We start from the raw sequence: 21,573 nt of genomic DNA, 5'->3' as shown, positions 1-21,573 counted from the left end.
CTGAAATAAATAAAAAGTATCACAGACAAACACTTCAACTTTAAAATTGAGTTTAAATTGGTGATTAAAATAGATTGCAGATGGCGTATATCAAAACTTTTTACCTATGGCAATATTTTATCATCATAATGCGTTTAGCATAGGAAAAAGACTTATGTTAGATTCTGCCTTGATTTTCAAATCGATTTAAAAATTTTTAGTTTAGTTGAGTTCAAAATTATATTATAAAAATGCTTAAAGGACTCATTTGAGAAATTTTGAGGAAGTATTTGTCGAATAAATGTGAAAAATATTATAGAAGTAGAAAACTCGCAATGCATTCCCACGTACCTAATAATAAGAGAAAAGAAGGGCTTATTCAAACGTTAAGATTTCATTAAATTGTGATGCAAGCAAATTTTAATTTTAACATGTGCCACACAAACAGCACAGGTAAAAAAGATATATTCGTTTATTTAACCTTCCACACTCGCTATACCAATGAGGGGATTCTGTCGCAAATTCAACTTTAAGGGCCATTCTCTCTGAAAGTGGTTCATGCAACTTAGATCACCATCAAAATATGAGAACACGATTGGTGAAACATATATTATTACGGAAAACCTTAATAAGCGATCGCAAGGCTCGAATGCGCCATATAGAAAGAAGATCGGTTCCATACCTTTGGCCCTTCCCCCTTCCCTTTCCTCCTCTTTTCAGTTGTATAGGAATGTACTAAGCTATTTTTCCTTTTCCTAATATTTCTCGTATTTGATTGTTAAAAATATTTTTGAATATTTCCATTACGCTATCTTTTAGATCAATCAATGTTTAACGTAGTTTTCAGCTACATGCAGTTCCCTAACTTACAAGATTTTAATCTAGTTAAAATTTACGAGACCATTCACATATATCAGATTGTCCTAGACGCACGTTTAGAAACTACATCAAATGAAGATCTCTCGCAGATGTGATTGCATGTCATTGCCATTCTAGTATATAAACTTTCACACGCACGTTTAGGTAAACCACATACATTGTGAATGTTCCCCCAGAGGAACTTCTTGTGCATGCAGGTATCATATTTACGTGCGATCGAATATGCGAATCGCATGCAGGGAGAATGTTCTATAAGAGATATCTATAAGACATGGACAGTAGAACACCGAAGTCAAGCATCGCTGACTGCGATCAGTAAGCAGGTGGATGACCACTTTGATCAGCTTGCTTAGGGTATGAAACTGAGCGGTATTGGTCCTCGGTAAACAGTTCTTCTTCGCGTGTAGGTCGATAAAAAGTACCTAAAGCTCCATAAAAGACATGGCCACTTTCTGCGATTTCCTTGAGTACGAAAATGCGAAGAGACATGATTGGCACTTTTTTCTGGGGTGAATATTTTTTTTTCATTCACCTGCGAAGAAATCACGGGTATTTGTTTTCATAGCCCGCCTAGAGAGAAATTCCTCAATTAGGGTCTCCTTTCCCTTAGCTGGAGATTGATGGTACAGTGCGTAAAATAAAAAACTGACCACCCTGAATAACTTATTTTCGGTTCTTCACGGTCTAGGACTCCAACTTAATGGTTCGAGGGGGTAACCTCAAATACGCTAATTAATTGGTGTAGACGATACTTTAGGTTACAAAATCAGACACAAAAAACGAATTTTCTCTAAAGAAACAAACTTTTTTTTCGACGTATTCGGATTTTTGACACTTAAAATATAGCAATAGTAGCCGCAATCTGGGAAATATGGTCCCCGTAGTTTGGTCATAAGAAAGAGCCAAAGTTTGGACAACCTAACGTTAATTTTATTTTTTGCGAATTTCACCCCAATCGGAAACTTTTGAAGCGAATTAAAAAATCTTTTCACACAATTATAAAATTCGTTGACCCAAAGGTAAATCTAAGCAAAAAATTTTTTAGAAAATATTTACAATTTTTTATTATTTTATTTAGCAATAACCGAAAAAGTTTTGAATTGTAAGGCATAAAATTTTCCATATAATTTCAAAGTATCTAATTTTACAATGCAAATTACAATTTTTGAATGAAATCGGTCGAATAGTTCCTGAGAAATTGAATTTTAAAAAAGTCATATATTTAAAATTTGATTTCTCAGGAACTATTTAACCGATTTCGCACAAATTTTGTACTTTGCCATACTTCAAAATTGCGTAAAAATGTGTATATCTCACAATTCAAAAGTTTTACGACTGTTACTATTAAATAAAATAATAAAAATAGTAATTATTTACTAAAATTTATTTTTTTACGTGGAATTGTTTTTGGATAAATGAATTTTATAACTGTGTGCACAGATTTTTCAATTCGCTTTAAAGGTTCTCGAAATAATGTGAAATAATTTGGGGGTAAAAATCCCGAATCCGTCGAGAAAAAGGTATGTTTATTCGTCTTCGTAAAAAGCACGTTTTTGTGACTGATTTCGCAACTTAAAAAATATCGTCTGCACTTATTAGTTAGTACATTTGAGTTCACCCTCTCGAACCATTAAGATTGAGTCCAAGAACGTGATGGTCCGATCATTAGATCAAAAGTTATTCCGTGCTCTGTTTTTTTTTTGGCGCATTGTATGAGAATCGCATGCAGTGAGAATTGTCATTGCATCCGGATAGCTTTCAAAATGAAATGGATAGTGATCAGATACAGAGCTCCTTTACTATGGCTTAAGAGTGGCTTTAATTATAAATAGTGATGCAAAAAGTTTGATAGTATAGATATTAATGCACGGGAAAAAAACCCCTGGAGTTTTAGGAATTAAACCCGGTAGTTTGGGAAATATTGGAAATTTTGAAGGTTTTAAGAAAAGTGGCCGATTTTCAATATGAACTGAAAGATTTGTAGAGTTGCAATGCAAAAAAAAAAGTAGAATTATCATATGAGCCACTTGGTATACACCAATTTAATTGCAATGGCTTTAGTGTTTTTTTCTAAATTCCTCATTAAAATAATATTTTAAAACTCCATTTCAGTCTTAATTCTTTTTAACTCAATGAATTAATACAAAAAATTCTGAGTATAATTATTTTGAAAAATTAAACTTGTTCATTTTTCATCATAACATGAATTGTCTTGACTCTTCTGTTTCCTCCTCTTCTCAATTGTATGGGAATGTACTACGATATTTTCAGATTCCATATTAGTTTTCGTATTTAATTGTCAAGTATATTTTCTAAAATTTCCATGACGCCTTCTTTTAGAACTATGTATAATTCAATTTTCATTTCTATATAGATTTATAACTTAAAAGTTTTTAATCTATTATAAAATCAAGGTTAAACTAACGCACCTCTTTCTCCTATGACTATCCACACGCTAATTATAAAAACACGTGAAGTGTTGCCATAGGTAGAGAGTTCTACTCTGCCCTACCTATAGTCACTTTCGATTGCCAATGTCTTCAGGACTATAGCAGACAAAACTAGAGCCCCTGAATTAAATAGTATAGAAGTCTTAAACAAAACCAGAACGTTAACCACGCTTCATTGTGACGTCAGAAGAGAGGAGAAAAGGGCTGTTCTCATTCGACGATAAGAAATGGCATGCGAATGGTGATAAATATTTTGTCCCGCGAAAAACTTACCAATCAGGCAGCTAGAAAATCGCAGGCAATGAGAATGGTCTGTAAGAACTTTGGTAGTTTCCTTTTTTCCTCCTTCTCTTCATCTTGCTTCTATTTAGGATTTATGTCTAATCACCCAAATTGCTAAGACCTTCATAAAATCGTTTTTTGTTATAAATCATCAAGCTTCAGATTTTCACATAAAATGAAATTTTTTTTTTCATTTTCTTTAGTTTGCCGACATAGTTAAGCCAGAATGTTTGTCTTTAAATCTCTGGTGTCCTTCTTATATATGCTCTATTATTAAATGTTTTCCTTTAAAATCTTTTGGCCCATTTACTTTGAATTTTGTATAAATTTTCTCTAAATGTATGTTAGCAAAAGAGTTTAACACGAAAACTGTTAAAACTATTGTTTCATATTCACCAGCCAAAAAAAATTTTTTTTGGGTGGATTTTTCATTGCCTGCGATAATTTAATTTTCAGACTATTACGCATTAATTTTTTCCTTTATTCTGTAATGATTTGAAAATTAATATTATGTTTAATGCATAGTTTCATTATTTACAATACTTAAAGAGCATGCAAAATTTAAAAAAAAATATATTGATTTTTGTTTGCTTGTCAGAACGCATTTTGAAATCTCTAACAACTCCAGAATTATTTGTGCTAGGGAACGAAAATTTGGACAAGGAGCAAGAGTTTTGCCTCCGCTCCTAAAATTGTTTAAAAATTTCCATTAATTCACTCGGGGAAAATGTTTGAAAAATGAGTATTTTGCATTGGATTAGCATTAGCCAGTGTTATAAATGAAATTGTGGACGATTCTGTTTAGGAATTTATTTCCTATTCTTTAACGTTTAACTAATTTTAACATTAATTTTTTAAATTTGTTATTTAATTAATGTTTAATTAATTTGTTTTAATTTATAATTAATTTGTTTTAATTTATAATTAATTTGTTTTAATTTATAATTAATTTGCTTTAATTTATAATTTTTTCTTTGATCAACGTGGATGGCACGTGAGGGCTATCTCACAGTTGGTATTTCTCAAGTTATCTGATGCTATGTGTTTGTTTACAGCAATGCTTTTAAAACGGGTTTTTATAAAACTAAATAATTTAAAATCTACTATATAATTAAAAGAAATAAAAACGTAAGTTATGTACCGAAAAGTAAAATTAATGGAGCAATGGAACTAATTTGCGTGAGAGAAACGTAAATCACATCTTCATACTAAGTATTATTGACGTCAATACTGCTTAATTACTTTTGGTAATAGGCACTACTGGTATTATGGTAATTGTTGCAGTTATTGATAGGTACCAAATATTTCAATTTAGGTACAACTGTAGAACATTTATTAATAAACTAATCAAAACAAAATGAATGATTACCTGAATTAAAAAAAAATAATCAACTGTATATGAAAAAAAAATATCTTTTAACTTAGGAATATAGAATGTGTGGCATAGTAATAAGTTACTTTATTTATTAACAAACTTAAAGTATAACCTTATATTGTACAACAGTTCAAAATGGAAACGGTTTTTATTTCTCTTGAGTCTTTATGATTTGTATCTGTTAACAACTAATATCTTTCTATTATTTTCAAAAAAATTTCATTTTTTACCTTTTAATTACGTAAGGTATCAAGTCAGTCACGAAATTAAGAAATAAATATCTTGAGAGTGATACATTTTTTAGCAGAGATAATAATTTTTCAATAGAATCCTTTCTTAAAGCGAAGGAAATAAAAAAAAATGTGCAAAAGAGACCTTAAAAAACTCGAGGTTTGGTTTATAATTGAAAATGGCTTTTTCAGAACGTTTGATTTCCACTCTGCAGTTTAGCGATTAGTAGATCTCAGATGGATTTTTTTTAATCACAAGTCAAACAGTTAATAATTCTCGACCTAAATATTGAATCCTAAATTTTTTTTATTCCATAATCTACCTTCGTAATTTAAATCCTCTAAGTCTCATAGACTTTACGCAGCAAAACAAAATGTAACATAGAGCAAAAAATGTGAGAAAAATTCGTAAAAAAGCTCTTAAAAATGCTATAACTTTCAAACAAATCGGAATTTTTTGTTTTGTTTTCAAAAATCATTCAATTTTATAAACGAAATTAGTCTCTCTTTCAGCATGTTCAATGAGATACCTGCAAGTGACGTAGTGTGGGAAACTCGATCCTGATTTGCTGTCGGAATGCGACATTTGTTTAGGTTAGCAACTGTTCTTTCCATTCTATTTCTAGTAAGTCATATCTGTCAAGTATCAATTCTCTTAAATGACTCATTTTACATTCTTTTGCAAAGATATTAATTCTTTAACTATATGTTTCTTACTTAACACAAAGACTGGCACGAAGCCACGTAGAACACAAACAAACTAATTAAGCATCGAAGTTGCCAAGTACACAGAGCAAAAACATATCACGGTTACAATAAAATACCTAAACAAATAATAAATTTAAGTGAAGTAAAAGACGCAGACGAGAAAGAATTATATTTCAACAAATTTGATGCTCGATACGGCTCTGTATATAATTAACTTCAAGTTAATTAATATTCTAATTTAAGTGGAGAAACATAGCTCGACTTTAACTCGCCATTTTGCTAATAAGCGATCAGCTTGCGCTGATGTTATAGATCGCAAGTGTGGGTAGTAGTGATCCTCTTTTTCTTGAAGTGCAAGTACCCAATTTCTATCCAGTGGTTGCATTCCTGCGACTTATAGAGCAGCCAGCATGGTATTCTCCTCAAATTTAAGTGTTAATAATTCTCGAACTAATTATCAAATGTTAATTTTCTTTGTTCCATCGTACTCTCTGTACGTTTTTCTACACTCTTTTGTAATTTCAAATTCCTGTGTCTTATAGGTTTTTTTTTTGGGGGGGGGCAAAGCAAAATGAAACATTAAGTTCAAAACCCAAAACGACTTCTTAATATCAAGATAAAACAATTAAAAAGTATGTGGTTTGCGTATAAAAATACTGACATCTAACAAACCACCGACTTTATATATGCTTTCTTTAAAAATTTTATAAGAAATTTTTATAACACATTTTAAAATAAGCATTATAATAAAAGAGCATAATATTTAGAAAATTAACAGAGAATGTATACTTGATTCTCATAATTACGCCCAATATTTTAATTCTTGCTTTGTCGTGCAGAACCACTGAAAAGTTGCTCTAAAATAATTTTTTCAAAATTTTTTTATCTTAAGTTTCAATCATTAATATCATGTTTTAGTACATATTACATACATAAAGCAAAATTAAAAAAAAATCTATTCTAAACATTTTAAAATTTGAATTTATCCGGATTCCTTAAAATCATACACGCCAATTTTTAATCTTTTCGCTGATGGTTTTCTGAAGAAGTAGTAAAATTAGGTTTGAGTTACAGTCATATGCAGGAATTTAGTTTTTAATTTCTGAAAGTTTCAAAGCACCATACTATAAATACAATACTTTCATATATGTTTTCAATTTATTTGTTTGCACTGGTGATCGAATTCATTTTAATCTAAATTTATAAGTCCAGAAAATAAATAGAAAGCATAAGTTTTACTAAAATTTTAAGTACAATAATAAAATTTTATGCAAAATGAGCGAAAGTTAGCAAATTTGTTTAAGATGCATAAGAAATTTCGTCACAACTTTGCAATAAAAATAACAAATTTATGTTGTTTATTTAGGTTTATTAAAACTTGCACATCTACAAACACAACAGGAAGGAAAAAGAAACCAGTCCATAAATATTCCTTTGCAGTCATCGTCTGGATCATATGCTAATAGCCTGTGCCACTTATACTTCTGCTCGCAACTACAATCATTAGCACATTTTTTAGTTTGGTTTTGTCTGAAACGAAACAAATATGTCATCAGTGCATTAGTTGTATATATATTATTGTATCAGTGCATTAGTTGTATATATATATATTAGATGTATATATATATTAGTTGTATATATATTTATAAATATTTTTTAAATTTTTTTTTATCATCAGTAAAGTATTTTTGCGTTTCTCGTAGAATCGTCACAGTCTTGTAAATAATTCTTAGAAAAATCAGTGCAAAATCGACCAGAATATTGTACTTTGAACAATAATGCTGTGTGAATATTCAGCAATCTCAATAAGGAGTTAAACTGAAACGTGTTTTAGTTGAAGTTGACCCATACTATCATGCAATCAAGTTAAAGAAGGATTCATTTGCAAGATGATATGGTTCAACTTACCGTATTGCAGCAAATTCGAGCAGAATTAAAACTGCGTAGGGACCCATGCTCGGAAATGTCGTCGTACCTTCCCTATTATGACCTGTTCAGAGGCACACGAAGAAATTGTTCATAATAGGGAATCACCCCCAATGACGTATGACGACATTTCCGGGCATGGGTTAGCATGTAATTTCAACCCGATGATGTTCCATAGCTCCCTTTGAAGTTTACAGCAACATTTATGTGACATCCTGTTATTTATGAGATTTTGCATTTGAATATTTCTACAAAAAATAGACCAAAAATGTCATTTAAAAAGCTGTAGATTGGTGAGACGAACTGATTGCTGATTCGAAATCAGCTAAGCAAAAATATCCAAAATCCGTTAAAAAAATTTCTTACAATAGGCAGCCTTAGTGTTATTAATCAAAATAAAATTTTTTGATTTATTGGATATTCAGTGGGTGCAAGTGCATCCTCATGCCGTTGATAAGGGGTATTTGCTAATAATTTTATTATCAATCAAAATTTAAACAAAATAACTATTGTATTGAAATTATTTCACATAGAGAAAAAATGCAGCTTACTGGCACACTTCTTGATGTATTGCTTGCTGTAAATGCTGTGTATTGACAATAGCTCTTAATTTTCCTGCGCTGTTAGACGACCAATATGGAGTCACGATTTCTATTGCAGATTCACATGCATCAACTCTAGATGCAAGAGAGTAATTAAAAAATCACACAATAACAAATAATGTAATGTATACTTCAAATACATGTTATACACTCAAAGACGTATGCATTATGCAATGCAAAAGCACTATATATTTGCTGACTATACAGTATTCATAGGTATTTCAAATTTTTGTTCAGTGATTTTAGTGTTTTGTCGTATAGGTTATTAGTACAACTAGTTATTTTAACATTACATTAATTTGCTAATAAAAAATTACCGACATTTTCATATTTCCCTATGAACATGCATATTTCACTAAAAAGAAAAAGTTACTGGTTATGAAATATTATGGTTATGAAATATGAATAGGTTGGAAAATGACAGATGAATTGAAAAATTAAATTGAAGAAAAACATGAAGGAATTGAAATGTACAATTTTCACAGGGAAAAACTAGCCTTCGTGAAGGACTGGTAGGGAAGTCCGTCAGGAAAAGCTATATAACAATATTTTTAAAATCAAATTGAATTTACTGAAACAACGTGGCAGTTTGAGGACAAAATTAATGTAGGCCAGTAAAAATTCTTTTGGCTGAAAAAGTCAGAGACTTGCAGCAGAAAAAATTGTTTATAGTATTGTATTTAGCGTTCTTAAATATAGCTCTAATATAAATTTTGGTTAATGTGCTTATTTACTCCTTAGTTGTTCACTCCATGGAGGTCTTTTTATTGACCTTCTTTACCACACAGCTCCACTTTCTCCCATATTTGGCTTTTATAATTAAATTTTTGATTTTCATCTTTTTAAAATCTCCCTCTACCTCTTTTAGCTAACTTTTTCTGGGTCGTTCGATCTTTTTCTTTCCATCTAGTCTTTTGGTCAATGTATATTCCACATTTATTCGTAAGTAAAGCCTAGTACCATGAGTACCGGGAATAAATATTGAATGCAAATCGAATCTATTGGTTTGTGTCTGGAATCAACAGGGATCTAGAGAAAATTTCCTTCCCCTTTAGACCTATTTCGAAATTGTGGAAGTGGCTTTAATTATGAAATGAGATCCCCTCTGCAGAGGATCAGTTGGTATGTCTTCTGATCATCCTCAAGGCTGTTTCCCAGACCGTCTCAAATAGCCCGTTGTGCAGATCTAGGTGACGTAAATAAAAAATACATTTAAAAAAGTAGTAGTGAGCAAAACGCTGCAATATCTATCCCTTAGCTATTTTTTAAATTGAGTTTTAAAATTTTTAGTCAATTTTCTTGACATTCTTTGTTGCAAATACGTTGTAGTAAAAAAGTGTGAAAATGCTGAATAACTTAAATCAATTTACAGCTGCAATTTCATTGTAACAGTAAACTTGGGAAAATAGGTGAAAATAGATGAAACATGGTCCGACATTGTTCTCAAGTAAGAAATGACAGATAAATTTATATAATATCGCAATGAGAGATTAAAACATACTTATTTGAGGCAGCAGTGTAGGAATTTCTGGAAGCAGCTCTCTTGGGTCTTACTCGAATTTTCTTTCCATCATATGTTTCGAAACTATCAGGAATTTCGCTGTCTACTGGCGCATTTGTGTAGTCCCCAAACATTCGTTTTATGAGTGCTTTGTTCTCATCGATGAACGTTTCTATTTTATCTCTGAAAAGATTTGGAAGCATTTATTTCAGATAAGTATTAAAAGATTTCTCAAAGGGAAAAAGGCTATGAAATCAGTCATGGAATTAAAAAAATAATTTGTTTACAGAAATACTGTAATAATTACAAAGAAATTATGCTTGTTATGGGAAGTAATCTTTAAAAATTATTAACTTTAGCAAAATTAGGGAAAATTGAAATATTTCTACAGTTTTGAAATATTATAAATAGTTGTTAGTGCTAAATTGTTCGATGGGCTTCCCTTGGCCGAGTGATATTGCCCGCCAAACGCTCTGTAGCAAGGAGAGAGCGAGTTCGAATCTCGTATAAGCCTGGATGCATCTTCGTGCTGTCCTTCTCTGAATTGTACTATCTGTCTTAGCACTGGGTTACAGGCCGTATTTATGTAATTAACACACAAGCCTGCACGCTTGCGCACCAATAAATAGAGTGTTAATTTTGGGGAAAATAGATTCAAACTAGTAAATGAATCGATTTAAATTTGAATAGGCAACTGGACATTACAAACATTGTATTAAAATAGATTTATTTAGTTCCACAAATCTAACTACCAATTCCATCGATATAAAATCTAAGCCTAAATCACCTTGAAACTTAATCGGTCTCGGTTACTATTGCAACTTCATTCAGAAGGTATTTTTTTTTTAATTCTTATTATATTTTTGGTTACTATTAAAACTCATTAAATATTTTTCGCTAGGGATTTCAGCAATATTGCAAAACTTTAATTCTTAATATTGCTTTGGAATTTAAAAAAAATATTTTGTATTCATTATTTTTATTGACAGCTTGGACTGGACACAGTTTCCCATAAAATTTATTATGAATATAAATTTAACTAATATATAATATATAACTATAAATTTAACTAATATAAATTTATATAGCATATTTATCACCTAAAAATTGCGAAAAAAGTTACTAAATATCCTTGCATCAATCATTGCAAAATCATATAATTTTGCATTATAAGGAAATATCATGCGATTATTTTAGGAACAAATGAAGAATGGGTTTAGGCCTGAGTCTTTAATTTTGAATATTAATCAAAAACACAAGCGTAAAAATGACAGAATATTATTAAGAATGGATTAGAAAGGTATTACTTATAAATACCTTTAAATAAGGTATAAATAAATAACAGGTAAATCTCAGTGTAACATAAAAACATAATGATCTAACATAGTTTTCCATTGTTGTCCATAACATAGTTTTCCATATTTTTTGTATCCCTAATTTAAAGGTATATTTATTTTTAACATTTATTTTTCTTATTCTATTCAGCTAAGCCTCCTATACTATGTATACTATAGTCTAATTCAGGGACTCTATACTCAGCTATTGTTACGTTTTTGGTTTTGATTTGCTATTGAGATAAAGTTCTCACTGTCTGGAAAACTCTTTAAAGTGGTAGCAAAAGTGAGATATATTTAGATATTTTAAGCTATCAATAAATATTAAATTAAAAAAAAATATGTATGGGTGCATAAAATAACTCTAGGATAATTTCGCAATTCACAAATAAAAGTTAAAATTAAAAAATTTTTTATTTTATTTTATCAAAAATATTTTAATTAACTTGTAATAATTTAAATTGTTTTTTAATAATAAAAAAACAACTTTGATCCAAGTAATAATCGCCAACTTGGCGAGATTGCAAAAGGTCGCCAAGAGGAGGGCTATTCTGGGATTTTACCCTAATGGTATAAAATGGTTCTATGATATTTCCTTATTACTTTATATTTTAAGATAAATTTATTTAAATCGGTATTGAAACTTATTAATTGTTTTATGATTGTTATTTTCTGGTGCAAATTTACATTAATACAATACCATAAATTGCAGTTAAAGAGACTAGTTTCATGATTAAGAACTTAGCGATCAGCCTCGTGTTTTATGTGATTCATGCACAAATTGTATTTATATATATGAGTCTGTTTGGTCATGGTGTACGCTTAGGTCCCAAGTTAAACGAATCCGTCAGGACTCCAACGTGCCTTTGAGAAAGTATTAAATTGAGGTTGAGATTTCAGCAAATTTGTTAAAAGAATAAACATTTAATTCTAAATGTTATTTAAAAAATGATAACTAAGCAAAGTTATTTATGTTCACTTATATATCTTAATAGAACCAGGAGAGAATTCTTTGAACATAGAAAATGAGATCACAAGCGTAAGCAAACATAATTCGCTGCGGTTCATATAGTTTAAGTGAATAACTTCATATCTTTTGTAAAAAAAAATGTTTTAGACCAAAAAACAACAATTATTGCGAAGGTCGCAACATCGGGGTTGGTGATCGTCAGAGAACAAGGAGCTTAGCCCCATAGTACCATTACATTAATGTGTGCTTTTATTAATTTTATGCTTATGACAGTAAAAAGTATCTGGATCTGCTTTGTATATTAAAGATCGCATATTTTTATTTATTTTTTGTTTAATGCAGATGTCTAAGCTGGCGTCACTTCACTTAACTGTCCACCATCAATTTATCAGTGATCAATCAGTTAGATAACAACGAATAAGATGTGTTTCTGTTGAGAAGGGAATACGTAAAGGTACACAACAGCAATGAAAGTTTAGTGGTTCATTAGGACCACTTAGGTATTCATTGAGTGGTCCAAAATCTTATTATGTTAAATAAACTTGGGAAAAAGAAAATCGAACTTCACAATTCAATACACATCAAAGTTATTAATCGCCATATATATCACTCTAAAACTAATAAGGTTCATTAGCCCATGAAAATTGAAGATTATAACTTATTAAGATTGAGTGTAAAAAAGTTGCAATAATATTAATAATTAGATTCAACATAGAGATTAGAATGCTGAGATCAAATAAACAAATAAATGAGAAAAACAGAAAAAAGTAAGAAAGGACAAAATATCATATAAAAAATTAATTATCTAAAACTTATAAAATTTTAAATAAAGTCAATTCTAAAAGAGCAAAAAATATTATTTTATTGATGAGCATTTATAATGCCAGTACATGAATTCAAAGCACAGCAATTCGAAATTCACCGTTTAAATTTAAATTTTTTTGTATAAACACTCTCTGTTATTCCTTTGAATATCACTCATTTGAATTCCATAACACGAGTTGAACAAAAAATTTTCTTCAATATTTTTTTTTTAAATGTGTTGAATTCGAAGCAGAATTTTTATTTTTGTTACTATTTTGTAAATTCCAAACATATTTCAAAACGACAAATTTGTCGCCTAAGCGTGTGATTTTGGCGACATTTATGGAACATTTGGCGACAATTGTCGCCATACTGGCGTGAACCTTACGTATCATACAATAGAAACAGTGCAAACAGCTAGTTGCCATTCACAACCACAAAATTACGAAATTGATTAATTCCACTCATGGATTCTACTCAGCCTCTGGCTCTCTTTACATCTCTATGAGAAAGTACGAAACGGTAACATGACTATTATCTTTTTGTGATGCGTAGAGGCAAGTGACTTAAATTTAAAAAAGAAAAATAAAGTTTTAACATTGCGAGTATTATGAATCCAAAGCTTAAATAAAAAACAACCTTTTTAACTCACTGAGGATAGTTTTGACCAGGAGAAGGACAATATAACTGGTTCAGTCGCTTAATGCAAGGAATGCCTCTGCTTATCTCAGCTATAACAATCTGAATCCCTGTGGTTGCTATCGTTAAAATTAATATTATTTCCTGAAAAAAAGAAACAAATAATTTAAATCCATGCAACATCATTAGGTTTTTAAATGCTTACATTGCTAAAAAAATGTAAATGTTTTGTTATAAATATTTAGCTAAAATAAATACGAGAGAAATTCCTAATTAGTCAGTATTTAAAAGAAAGGCGCGAGGAAGTTGATAAATGTTGTATTGTTGAAATATAATAAATAAGAAATTAATTAATAGTTAGTTGTGAGATATTTGTCTCAAATTTCTCCTAAATACATAGTTGAAAGATACACATGAATTTATTTTAGAAACACATAGTTAAAAGAATACTCAAGAAATCGTATAAATACATAATTGAGAGAAATTTTTTTTGAAATTTCTAAAAAGATACATAGTTGAAAGGTAAATTTTAAAAATCTCTTAAAAACAGGTAAAACATGGCAGGTTATAATAATTTTTTAAAGAAATATTTCACGATTTTTTTTAACAATATAAAATTTTCAAGTTTAAATTGATAGCTTAAAATATTTGCCCTCCGTTTGCAATATTATTTCTAACTTAAATTATAAATTACCAAAGGATTATATTGTTAAGGATTTTACACAGGAGTAAAAAGATATTCAAACCTCTCCACTAGAGGGTGGTTTGACCCACTAAGAGGGAGGTTTGACTAACGGAAATTAAAAGAGTAATTAAAATTTATGAAGCAATAATTAAGTGTATAAAAATGTTACAAGTAATAATTGTATTTAAAGACATGTTTTCTTTTTTGGAGATTTTTCTCTTGGTTGTAGTTGGTTGCAGTAATAATATCAATTTATTTTTCCCTTCAAATTTGATATCTGAACAAAAAGAAAGTCAAGAATCAAGATTTTTTTAAAGAAAATGCTAAACAGGAGAACAAGTCGTTAAACGCCGCTGAACTGAAAAATCGCAGCCGGGCGCAATCGCAAAATCCTCAAAAAAATTTAGATCTCCACCAAATTTCAATTTTATTTTATTTTTATTCTATTTAATTTTTTAAACACATAAGAATTAAATACAATAAAAATTAAATTCAATAAAAATAAAATTAAATAAAATTAAATAAAATTAAATAAAATTAAATAAAATTAAGTAAAATTAAATAAAATTAAATAAAATAAAATTAAATAAAATAAAAATTAAATAAAATAAAAATTAAATAAAATAAAAATTAAATGAAATAAAAATTACATAACATTTTTTTTTTTTTAAAAAATAGTCGACTTTTTTGCGCTCTGTTAACCCAAAAGCAAATAAAAATATAAACTAATTACAGCAAATAAAACAACAAATTTGAAAAAAAAAACAGCAAACACAAATCTGAACTGGAATTGCTAAATTAGTATAGCTATCTGAAGACAAATATTTTTTTTGTTTGGTTCCTTGTCCTCTTTTTTTAATATTTTCTGAATTTTTCTTCACTTTCCTTCGCGTTGGTCCTTTCCTCGATTTTCTCTTTGACATAAATGTTGTCAAAATCCTCAATTTATCACAATGTGCAGCCTTCCTTCGTAATCATTTTGTACATTTGAATAAAAAAACCTTATTAAAATAGAAAATAAAAGTAAACAAAAGGTATACTGTCTTTAACAATATTAATTTAATAACCAGCAGAGATGAACTTTTTTCTCTTAAAATAGGGTCAATTTGTGAAGAAAAAAAAATTTCTGGTTGAAAACTACATAGCAAATGATTGGTTTTACTTGTAAGTGTTAGAGATAGGAAATATATAAGATTATGCCTGATGCTATTCTGCTATTCAGTGCACAATGGCTAAATATATGTTTAAACATGCAAAAGAACGAGTTGATCAAACCTCTCATTCATCCCTTGCAAAAACCCCTTAAAGAAACGCTTAAAAAAATTCTGATAAATGTACAGCTGAAATAAATATACTATTCCCATTCTGAGAATCCCTCATATTTTCTGATATTTAAACCTTATGTGCTTGCAAGTAGTTTTTGATTCATACCTTTAATCATATTTTCGATTACCTTATCCATATGTTACGTAGATTTTTATAGATTTTCTATATTCCGATAGCGTTTCAGCGATGATCTAAATGATCAATGAAAAAATGGACATGTCTTACAGGAATTGACAATGTTTACACCACAATTTGAATGATTTTTCTCTGAAGCACCTTTTGAAGTAACTAAATACAAATATCTTTCTCTCGTATAAATCATAATATGTTTTGAATCCTGCTTTTCTTTCTTGTATTTTCAGTTGAATTTACACACATTTGTGCAATGGCCATGCCAAAACATTTCATTACCCCAAATTGCAAGAAGCTGATCCAAAAGGAATTATAAACAATTTTTCTTCTTCTTTTTGACAATATATTATGACTTTGAACATACAGGGTGTTTATAAAGTCCCGGACCCATTTTAATGTTTAATAACTTATAAAATAATAAAGATAGATTAAAATTAATAACATAAATGGTTAGATAGACTCAAAAAGTTTCATGACCNGTGTAGAGGCAAGTGACTTAAATTTAACAAAGAAAAATAAAGTTTTAACATTGCGAGTATTGTAAATCCAAAGATTAAATAAAAAGCAACCTTTTTAACTCACTGAGGATAGTTTTGACCAGGAGAAGGACAATATAACTGGTTCAGTCGCTTAATGCAAGGAATGCCTCTGCTTATCTCAGCTATAACAATCTGAATCCCTGTGGTTGCTATCGTTAAAATTAATATTATTTCCTGAAAAAAAGAAACAAATAATTTAAATCCATGCAACATCATTAGGTTTTTAAATGCTTACATTGCTAAAAAATGTAAATGTTTTGTTATAAATATTTAGCTAAAATAAATACGAGAGAAATTTCTAATTAGTCAGTATTTAAAAGAAAGACACGAGGAAGTTGATAAATGTTGCATTGTGGAAAAATAATAAATAAAAAATTAATTAATAGCTTGTCTCGAATTTCACCTAAATACATGGTTGAAAGAAACACATAATTTTTTTTTTTGAAACACATAGTTAAAAGAATACTCAAGAAATTGTATAAATACATAATTGAGACAAATGTTTTTTGAAATATCTAAAAAGATACGTAGTTGAAAGGTAAATTTTAAAAATCTATAAAAGACAGGTAAAAAATGGCAGGTTATTACCTATTTTAAAGAAATATTTCACGATTCTTTTAACAATATAAAATTTTCAAGTTTAAATTGTTTGATAGCTTAAAATATTTGTCCTCCGCTTGGAATATTATTTCTAACTTAAATTATAAATTACCAAAGGATTTTATTGTTAAGGATTTTTCACAGGAGTAAAAAGATGGGCAAACCTCTCCACTAGAGGGTGGTTTGACCCAATAAGAAGGAGATTTGACTAACGGAAATTAAAAGAGTAATTAAAACTTATAAAGCAATAATTAAGTGTATAAAAATGTTACAAGCAATAATTTTATTTAAAGAAATATTGGTATTTTTCGGCTCATTTGCAATCCAGCGGCTTTTAACGACTTGTTTTCTTTTTTGGAGATTTTTCTCTTGGTTGTAGTTGGTTGCAGTAATAATACTAACTTCTTTTTCCTTTCAAATTTCATATCTGGACTAAAAGAAAGTCAAGAATCACGATTTTTTATTTAAGAAAATGCCAAACAGGAGAAAAAGTCGTTAAACGCCGCTGAATTGGAAAAATCACTGGGGGCAAGCGAAAAATCGGCAAAAAAATGTTGATCTCCGCCGAATTTTAATTTAATTTAATTTTTATTCTATTTAATTTTTTAAACACATAAAAATTAAATACAATAAAAAATTAAATAAAATAAAATGAAATAAAAAATTGAATAAAGTAAAAATATTAAAAAAAAATCGTCGATTTTTTTTCTGCGTTCTGCTGACCCAAAAGCAAATGAAAATATAAACTAATTACAACAAATAAAAGAACAAATTTGAGAAAAAAACAAACACAAATCTGAACTGAAAATGTTAGATCAGTATAGCTATCTGAAGACAATTATTTTGTTGTTTGTTTCCTTGTCCTCTTTTTTTAATATTATGTGAATTTTTCTTCACTTTTTTTCGCTTTGCGCCTGCCTTTTCTCGATTTTCTCTTCGACAGAAATGTGTGTCAAAATCCTTAACTTATCACAATGCGCAGCCTTCCTTCATAATCATTTTGTACATTAAAATAAAAAAAAAACTTATTAAAATAGAAAATAAAAGCAAACAATAGGTATACTGTCTTTAACAATATTAATCTAAGTACCAGCAGAAATAAACTTTTTTATCTTAAAATAGGATCAATTTGTGAAAAAAAAATTTCTTTTTGAAAACTGCATCGCAAATGATTGGTTTTACTTGTAAATGTTAGAGATAGGAAACATATGATATTATGCCTGATGCCATTCTGCATTCAGTGTTCATTAGCTAAATAAATGTTTAAATATAGAAAAGAAAGGGTTGATCAAACCACTCATTCATCCCTGACAAAACCTTTAAGGAAACGCAAAAAACATTTCAGATAAATATACAGCTGAAATAAATATACTATTTAAATCCCATTCTGAGAATCCTTCATATTTCCTGATATTTAAAACTTATGTGCTAGCAAGTAGTTTTTGATTCATACCTTTAATCGTATTTTCGATTACTTTATCCATATGCTACGTAGATTTTTATAGATTTTCTATAACCCGATAGTGTTTTAGCAATGGTTTGAATGATCAATGAAAAAATGGACGTGTCTTACAAGAATTAACAATGTTTCAAATCATAATTCGAGTGATTTCCTTTGAAGCACGTTTTGGGGTAACTACATCGAATATCTTTCCCTCGTATAAAGCATAATATGTTTTGAATCCTGCTTTTCTTTCTCGAATTTTCAGTTAAATTTACACACATTTGTGCAATGGCCATGCCAAAACATTTCATCACCCCAAATTGCAAAGAGCTGACCCAAAAGGAATTATAAACCATTTTTTTCCTTTTTGATAATATATTATGACTTTGAACATATTTTCTAATCAAATTTTTGTTAGGATGATTGTTTCCTCGAACTGAAATGAATTGAGTAGTTTTTTTGAATCAGCATTTGAACCCTTGCTGAATGAACCCTTGAACCCTTGCTGAATGAACCCTTGAACCCTTCGAGAAATACAAACAATTATTTACTATTTCTTAGTTTCTTTTAAAATATCAGTTGTTTCATTAAATTAGAAAAAAATAGTATTTGGGAGAGGGAGATTGAAGTGAATATGGATCCACTGTGGACAGTTAGAATGTTTCTGTTGTTCATATCACTCAAAATTTCTGAGAAAATTCATTAGATTTGTAAAACTGTGTAATATTTTTAGATACTAAAGCAGTAATTGCTAAGTAGCAGATTAAAAACCAGGATTTTCTGATGAGAAAGTAAATTCTTAATTAATTTTTTAATTGAAATTTTAAATTATTTTTATTCATTGTTTATAATTATAGTCGATAGCATGCAATAAAAAATATACATATTAAATTTTTTAATGTTCAAATTTGATTTACCTTTTTTTTAAAATTTACCAATATTAAATTTAAGTGATATAGGTGTTTTTGATTTTATTGAGAAGGCATTAATGTGCAACTTTTCGTTTTTTCATAATTTATCTAAAATTCGACCTAAATCTTAATTTTTTACAGAAGTTTAGCAAAAGTAGAAGCATTATTTAAATGTAAACACTTATGGGAAACAATGCTAAAAATTTTTGCAATTTAATTTTCTTTAGATCAAAAATTTAAAGAATTAAAAACACTATGACATCTGGTGCTCACGATAAAATTTAAAAAAAAAAATCCTATTAATGACATGAAACAATATTTAACCCTTTGACGCAAATGGAACATGATTGGGATGGATGTCCCCTTTATGACACCTTAATTACAAGCAAAAATATATTTTAATATTTTCTTATTACAAAAAGCAGTCTAATTGTTACTAAAAATCTGCTTGATTAGCAGAATTATATTTGCACTAAAATATAAAATTAAAAAAAAAGTAGTTTAAAATTTTATTTTTCTGTCATACTCAAAAATTTATCAATAATTAATTTCGTAAATTAAGGAAATTTCAACGATGAATAACTGTATCTCTTAGATCTAAATAACTGCAAATAAGAACAAATTCGGTAAAAATTATTCCGTGGAATTGAGCCGTGTTGGGAGGATTTCACCTTTAAGGCAGAAAAAGACACAGGAGTTTCATGCCCTATTTCATAACCTTAAAATATTAAAATAATAAATAATATTTTACAGTAAATATAATATTTTACAATTATTTTGAGCTAAATTAATACAAAATAATGAAAAAAGTATAAAAAAATGTTTCTGATAAATATTCTACGTCAAAGAGTTCATCACCAGTACAAAAGTATATGTTTTGAAATTCCATTTACTCAAAGGAATTGAATCATGAAAAGTCGTTTTTTAAATTGACAAAAACTTAAAAATATAAAACGCTTACTGGAATTCATGTGCTAGTGTGAGTTTAAGTAACAAGATGTAATCTAACCAGTTACCAAATTTTATCTTTAGAGTACGCTATACTACGTATGAACACTTCATAACGAATTCTTATCCACCTACTCAATGAACTTGTTCATCTGCGTCACACTTTAGGCCAGAAGACCATGATCTTTGGCCAAAAGTCAAAAATTAAATTTTCAACTAAAATATACGTAGGCAGTTTTAATATAGCCCAAATTAAGTATTCATAATCATTCCAAACATTATAATTTTCTTTCTGCACCGACAAGAGTACAATGTAATGAAAAATATGTTAAAAAATGTTCTTTTAAATGCAACTTTTAAATTTTTATTTCAGAAATATATATAGGAATTTCACCTTACTGTTAAATTTTTATCAGAGCAATTAGTCTGAAATTATAGTAAAATTTTTCAATTTGTTGGATTAGTTAACACTCTTGACGAACTTATAGTTTATATCTTATCATTTGACATTTTACAATGTTTGAATGACTTTCGAAACTTAGTTCCAAAAAATTCCACGAGGTAATTAGCTAAACTTTTTTGTTGTCTTCTTTGATGTTTCTTCTTTCGAAAAAATCTGCCCCATTTTGCCCGTATTGCATTGGTGGACTAAATATACCGAAAAACAAAAATTATGTTTNTTAAAAAAAAAGTAGTTTAAAATTTTATTTTTCTGTCATACTCAAAAATTTATTAATAATTAATTTCGTAAATTAAAGAAATTTCAACGATGAATAACTGTATCTCTTAGATCTAAATAACTGCAAATAAGAACAAATTAGGTAAAAATTATTCCGTGGAATTGAGCCATGTCGGGAGGATTTCACCTTTAAGGCAGAAAAAGACACAGTTTCATGCCGCATTTCATAACCTTAAAATATTAAAATAATAAATAATATTCTTCAGTAAATATAATATTTTACACTTATTTTGAACTAAGTTAATACAAAATAATGAAAAAAGTATGAAAAATGTTTCTGATAAATATTCTAAGTCAAAGAGTTAATCACCAGCATAAAAATATATTTTTTGAAATCTCATTTGCTCAAAGGAATTGAATCATGGAAAGTCGTTTTTTAAATTGAAAAAAACTTAAAAATATAAAACGTTTACTAAAATTCATGTGGTAGTGTGAGTTTAAGTAACAGCATGTAATCTAACCAGTTACCAAATTTTCCTCTTTAGAGTACGCTATACTACGTACGAACTCTTCATAACGAATTCTTTTCCACCTACTCAATGAACTTGTTCATCAGCATCGTATAGGCTC

General features: G+C 28.8%; 1 protein-coding gene across 1 annotated transcript; it reads right to left on the bottom strand.

Annotated features, from left to right (window-relative positions):
• Nucleotides 1–7,251: 7,251 nt before the first annotated feature.
• On the bottom strand, nucleotides 7,252–15,826 carry LOC107445238 (protein spaetzle 3-like). The gene is made up of 5 exons (XM_071183869.1): nucleotides 15,818–15,826; nucleotides 13,693–13,823; nucleotides 9,933–10,115; nucleotides 8,381–8,506; nucleotides 7,252–7,433 (listed from the first exon to the last, which is right to left on the bottom strand). Exons 1-5 carry the CDS (start codon nucleotides 15,824–15,826, stop codon nucleotides 7,262–7,264), a joined length of 621 nt encoding a protein of 206 aa, XP_071039970.1. The 3' UTR covers nucleotides 7,252–7,261.
• Nucleotides 15,827–21,573: the final 5,747 nt, after the last annotated feature.

The sequence above is a fragment of the Parasteatoda tepidariorum genome, chromosome 8, assembly GCF_043381705.1.
Source record: "Parasteatoda tepidariorum isolate YZ-2023 chromosome 8, CAS_Ptep_4.0, whole genome shotgun sequence".
Lineage (NCBI taxonomy): Eukaryota > Metazoa > Arthropoda > Arachnida > Araneae > Theridiidae > Parasteatoda > Parasteatoda tepidariorum.
This window is presented reverse-complemented; position numbering and strand designations above follow the sequence as displayed.

Excerpts from the sequence above, each read along its gene's own strand:
- LOC107445238 (XM_071183869.1), bottom strand. Across the intron at positions 8,507-9,932 it reads TACACTGCTGCCTCAAATAA|AGTTGATGCATGTGAATCTG; the intron begins GTATGTTTTAAT and ends TCTTGCATCTAG. Across the intron at positions 7,434-8,380 it reads ATACATCAAGAAGTGTGCCA|ACAAAACCAAACTAAAAAAT; the intron begins GTAAGCTGCATT and ends GTTTCGTTTCAG.